This window comes from Lithobates pipiens, unplaced genomic scaffold (genome assembly GCF_037356315.1).
Source record: "Lithobates pipiens isolate NorthernLeopardFrog02 unplaced genomic scaffold, aLitPip1_a1.2 Scaffold_25, whole genome shotgun sequence".
NCBI lineage: Eukaryota > Metazoa > Chordata > Amphibia > Anura > Ranidae > Lithobates > Lithobates pipiens.
The window spans coordinates 26438854-26444853 of NW_027507787.1; the positions used below are offsets into that span (position 1 = coordinate 26438854).

Below are 6000 nucleotides of genomic sequence, written 5' to 3' on the forward strand. Positions count from 1 at the left end.
TTACTTCATAGAATAGTTGTAACTAGAATTATTAAAAACTTGTGACGCTAGAGCAGGCTTTGTGTAGAGTAACCAGATGCTGTTGGTACTACCTTTGGGGTTTTTGGAGGATTGAAGTTTTTAATTTCCGGAGTTTCAAAGTTTGAGTGTTTAGATATTTTGTTGTTGCTGCTATGCTGCTCATTTACTTTTCGTGTTGATTCCCTTTTTTTTTTTTTTTTTTTTTTTTTCTTTAGGTAAAGCTATTTTTCACTAAAACCGTAGAAGAATCTTCAAATTCAGAAGCAAGCAGCTCAACTTCAGTAACACCGGATGTTAGTGACAATGAACCTGATCATTATCGATACTCTGACACCACTGACTCTGACCCAGAGAATGAACCTTTTGATGAAGATCAGATTACAAAAGTCTGAGTTATTTTTTTTTTTTTTTTTTTTTTTTTTAATCGAGGGAATTAAAACCACAGAAAGACAAACTTGAATAAACTGATAAAGGACCTTTTTAAATGGCAAATCGCATTGTCAGACTACCAGTTATAGGAGCAATTTTTTTTTTTCCTTGACCAATATTTTTTTGCCCAGCAGGGTTTTTGGCACTGTTGTCCAATGGAATGAGGAAAAAGGAGATGAAAAAAAGGAAAAAGCAAAGTACAAAAAAGAAGAAAAGCTTACGTAACAATGTTATGTAAATATCCTTTTCGTGTCAAAAGGACATTTAAATCTTAATTAGGATAAATAAAGATGGCACTTTCCCATTTTATTCCAGTTTTTTATGTTTGTTTTTTGTTAACCCCCCCCCCCCCCCCCCTTCTTCCCAAAAGTGGAGCTTGTGTATACATAGGACCCCTTCCCCCTTTTTTTTATTTTTTGTTTTGTCACAAAGTGAAGTTTATAATGTGCTTTTGTGAAATACTAGGTTCACCTCCTGCCTCTTCACAGCCAGTGTGGCAACAGTTATTTTTCAATTGGCTATAGAATGTTCAAGGGTTATTTCCATGTACGTATGTTTATTCAATGCGGTGGAGAATTTAATATTTAAAGCGGAATCTCTTACCAGCTGGATTCATGTACCATCTCAAGCTTTTTACATGCTCCTTTTTTTTCTTTGTTTTGCGTGCTGCAGTAATCCTGAACATATAAGGAATTGTCCACTGTCGCTGCTTTTGTGTATTTTTTTTTATTTTTTTTGCATAATGGTGCTAGAAAAGGCAGCTGTAGGGAGTGGTTCTTTTTATAGAGGTACAGGATTGAACCATCCAGGCCATCACGAGAGGACCCACTTGTGTGGAAAATCTCCCACAAGTTAGCAGGGTCTCAAATGTCCTTCTATAACTTGGTAGTTCTCTAAATAAATGTTAAGGTTAGCTGCCCATGGTGACATTTTACCAGTTTTATTTGAAAAAAAGTAAACTAGCAATGAATTTAGGTTCTGCAATTCTACATCTTTATGCCAAACAGTTGCAATGATGGTTCCATCCCATGTGTAATTAGGGCCAGTGCTGAAAAGTGTTGTTTTTTTAGTTTTGTTTTTTTAGATATTAACCATCTGTGTGCCAGGGGTTTCTTTCAAAGCACATTCATACTCCTTTATGAATGCTATTGCAAGTGGAGGCCTTGGCCATAGTAGCCAGATTCCAGTTGTCATTTTTATAGTTTCTCTTTAAAAATGAGAGCAATCATTTAGTTGTTGTAGACACCACATCCGGCTTTTCTTGTGTCCAGTTTTATACATCAGCTCGGGTATGTTTAAAGAGGACTTGGGCTCATAATGGTTAATCATAAAGGTCTAATTATTGCATTCTTTTTTTCCAGTCATATAACTTTTGTGAATGCTTCAAGTGCTGCCTGCAAGTTTCTGCTATAGGTTTTGTCCCCTGCCCTCCATCAAATATGAACTATTTTAACAGTGCACAGGAAATAGCCACGTTCAGTTCTAACAGATCTATACAAAAAGTCATGCGTTTATTTAATTGTATAGCTGTCGGCAAATCCACCCTTTTTGATCGTACACATTCTATTACAATGAGTTTTGCAGTTTTGCACACTTTTTATGTCATTAACTGTTAGGGAATTTTACTTGAAGAATGTTTAGTAGCTTCAGTGTCTTTTTTTATATAGATATATATTTGTTTTTTTTATTTACATTACACATGGTTATGAAGTCAGTGTTGCTTTAAAACTTTCAACACGGCACAAATATAAGATGGTGTATATCAAAATTATAATGCGTCCCAAATACTCTATATATAGTTTGATTGCCAACTATTGCAATATGAGATCTTTGAACTGGCAGTGTTGTATCACTGGTCACAGGTATTGTGGTCTGGTATTCCACTTTTTAACCTTTTTTTTGTTTTTTGTTTTTTTGTCAGACTGCAGAATTTATTTTTTTTCTTTTCCAGTTTCAAGCTCCAGTTCAAATTCCCAAAAAAAAATCTTTTTGTGAAAATACATTTCATGACAGTGTAAAATCCCATTTGATATAATTTGTTTATATAATGACCTACTTAACGCTGGAAACTGTAATTAAAATTCAAGTATTTGAAAGGAATTTTTCCCCGTAGATTGAGAAGCCAGTGTTAATTATGACTGTCAGAATATAGTTTAAAAGAATGGAGGGCTGAGTTCTGGACCTACATGTGCATATAAATCAGTGTCTTCTTGAACCAAACGCCTCTTTCCACTTATGCGTTGTTTAAATATTTTGATTCATAAAGACTAGATCAAAACACTTTTCAGTTCCTCGATTGTATCAGAAAATATACTGAATAGCTGTATTCAACCATTTGTGCATTTTTTTTTTTTTTTATAAATATCCACCCCTTTGCCTTTTTAGTATGGTGGTGGATATAGAGCTCAAATTTTCACTTTTAAAATGATGAACCCCTTTCAAGAAGTGCTACTTTTTTTTTTTTTTGCCCCTTTAATGCGACATTTTTAAGCTTGCAAATTTTTTAAGTTGATACCGCAAGCAGCCGTTATTTACAATTAAAATGGAAATATTTGGCAGTTTCAATCCTTTAAAATGCATACCCCAGTTCAGATATATGCTAAAAGGTTATGACCATGTTGTACCCCTAAAGGCTATTGACTACCAAGAGGAATATGTTACTTGAATAATGGGACTTGACTGCCCTCTAAGATGAGTGGGCCTCTTGAATAAAAATTGGGAGGAGAAAGTGTCTTGCCTACAGTTACTAGATATGTGCTGTAATTGATTTTTCGATCGCTAAAAAGGGAAAGTTGTTATCCAATTTGGCTGCTATGAACCATACCTCTGCTTTTCCCTTCCTCCATTTTTATATGTGAGGCTTTGTTTTTATGAGGCGGTATAGTGGCACATTATGGTAAATGACAATTCTCAGTGACGGTGGATCACATCACGATTAAGCACAGTTTGTTTTGAAAACTCAGTTTGACGCACTAAATATGCTATACAATGTTTTGCAACACAGCTGCCTAATATTAAAAGCACTTTTCAAACTTGAGGACCTACAAACCGTAAAACCAAGTATAGAATGAGTTTCATAGGTCTTCATTTCTTACCTAAGAAAGCTATTTAAAGAGTGTATATTGATGTCCAGGTAGCACTTAATATTCTAAAGGTAAATTATCCATTTTGGTTTTTTGGACATTTTGTATGGCCTCGTAAATTAACGATGGTTCAGCTCATTTGTTGCCTTACTGACATTGCCAGGAGTGAAGACTTGGCATGGACAAACAGATTGCACTAACTTGGGGAGTCACCAGTGATGCAGACATGGACATTTTATCCTTTTTATCTAGTACATGTGTTTCCTATTGCCTCACACCTTTTGTGTTTAGATAATTACAGTTTATCTTGATTTACAGAAGGGTAAATCATGCAGCCAAAATTATGGGATTTTGCACTGTTTTTTTTCTCCCTTTAAAAAAATGGAATCCATTTTTAATTTTTAAGAGTAAAAATATTTTTGAGAAGCCTTGCTAACATTTTATGGTATAGTCATCCGAAGTGGGTAAAAATGGCATTATATATGTATAAATATAAAAAAAATTATATATATGACATACTCTTCTATGCGTTTACTTCAGTTACCATCCCTCTATACTTTGACAAGAATTCTTTTGACTGACTGATTTGCTCACTCCTTCCATTTTCCGAAACAGTAATAATGACAGTATTTTTTTTTTTTTTTTTTTTAAAGTTGCCCTAAGCCCATTATTGAGTTTTTTTTTTTACTATTCATGATGATCCTGAGACATTGTGGCCTGTAAGTGTGTAGAACTTTTTTTTTTTTCTATATTTTTTTTTTTTCTAGAATTTAAAGTCATTGCTTTGGGTAGTGTTGACACACTGTCAGGGCATGCAGGTCAATCCAAACACTGAACAAGTATCCCAATCCTTTTTATTTTTTTTGCCACAGAAAATTGTTTTGTACATAGCATCCATGGTGTTCTTGTTCTGTGGCACAGGCCATCAATTTAAGTGGAGTTTACTGGAGATATATATATATATATATATATATATATATATATATATATATATATATATATATATATATATATATATATATATATATATATATATATATAATCTCCGGTAAATTCCCATATAAATTTGTGCAATATGTCTAACGATGCCTGTGGTTGCCACAAAGTGCCTCGTTTAATTTTTTTTTTCTCCTTGTTGAATACTGTTGAACTTGTCATGCATGCAAATGGAATGGGTGGAACTGTGCACTATTAAGAGGCTACAACTGGAGATGGGAATATTCTGTCCTTCATTCTAAGCTCAAATTTTTGAAGAATTCCCTGTAATGTTTTTATTATATATACTTTTCTCTCAATCGGTCAGTCTTCTCTCTGGTTCAGCCTCTTCAGATACTATTGTGCTGTGCAGCAGTGGCTCTGTGTGTAATGCTATGCACTGAGAATATACAACAAATTACATGTACAGGATAATGCCTCATACAAATTCACATGTCCATTTGTTATTGTATGTGTTAACATCCCTTTATCTTAGTGTTATAAACTCCACTTAAAACCAATTAAAGTCTCATTCTTGTCACTGTGTGGGTGTTTTATTGGAAAGGTGTATACCCAAACTTCAATTTTTACTGGTGTATTATAGTGCTCAATTGTTTACAAGGCCAAGAATGTCCCACATTCTCTACTCCAGTTTCCAGTGTTTTGTTGTGGTCTTAGCCGAATAAAGCTGAAAAATGTATATGAAAATATATACAAAATAAAAAAGTATGTTTAAAAAAAAAAGCCAGTTCACAAACACAATGTTTTTTTTTCTTGATTTAATGTTTGTGTTTACTAAAGGTGTGTATGGTTTAAAATATTGAATTAAACAGGATATCATTTTAAATGTATTTTAGAATTATCTAACTAGATTTTACTCGGTAGTTGCTTGTGTTGTTAGATTGTTTATTTGTCTCTGATCGAGGTTTAAAGTGAAACTTCACTCTCCCAATCCACATTATTTTTAATTCTCATGCTGCTAGCATTAATAGAGAGTAAAGTATATCATTTTTATCTGTTACTTTTTCTTGACATTTCTTCAGTTACTTCCTGGTTTCCATGCCAAGGCAAAGGTTGTCCTACATCCCAGAAGTCTTCAGGAGAGGGGTGGGGGTGTCTTCTTAACCAACCATTTACAGACCACCCACGATGGATATGTTTCTACTTTGATGCTATATACCGGGGTTATGGCAACTGCCATAACCTCTATATATTTTTGCACAGTGGGCTATCCTTTTTCACATAAAAGTGGAGGATTCGCCATGAGATCATCACTTTTATGGGCAGCTGGAGAGGTGCCACTTGGTGAAACACTCCTGGTTGTTTCCGGCGCTTACCGGAGAGTGGTGGAAACGGTCTGATCCTTGGGAATGATGGGCAGGAAGTAGTTAGGGGAATATGGCCTCCATTTGACGCTATGCTCTTGGAGGACTGAAGCAATGTCACTTCTGGTCTTTTTTTTTTTGTGTAAATGTGAGATCTGAGGTCTTTT

The 6000-nt window shown here is 34.4% G+C and overlaps 1 protein-coding gene across 1 annotated transcript in view; it reads left to right on the top strand.

Annotated features, from left to right (window-relative positions):
- PTEN (phosphatase and tensin homolog) overlaps nucleotides 1-5049 on the top strand; it is a 123511-nt gene extending 118462 nt beyond the window's left edge. The window contains exon 9 of the mRNA XM_077454166.1: nucleotides 237-5049. Within this exon, the coding sequence (XP_077310292.1) occupies nucleotides 237-413 (177 nt within the window). The 3' untranslated portion in view covers nucleotides 414-5049. The remainder of the gene's footprint in view (nucleotides 1-236) is intronic.
- The last annotated feature ends 951 nt before the right edge of the window (nucleotides 5050-6000 follow it).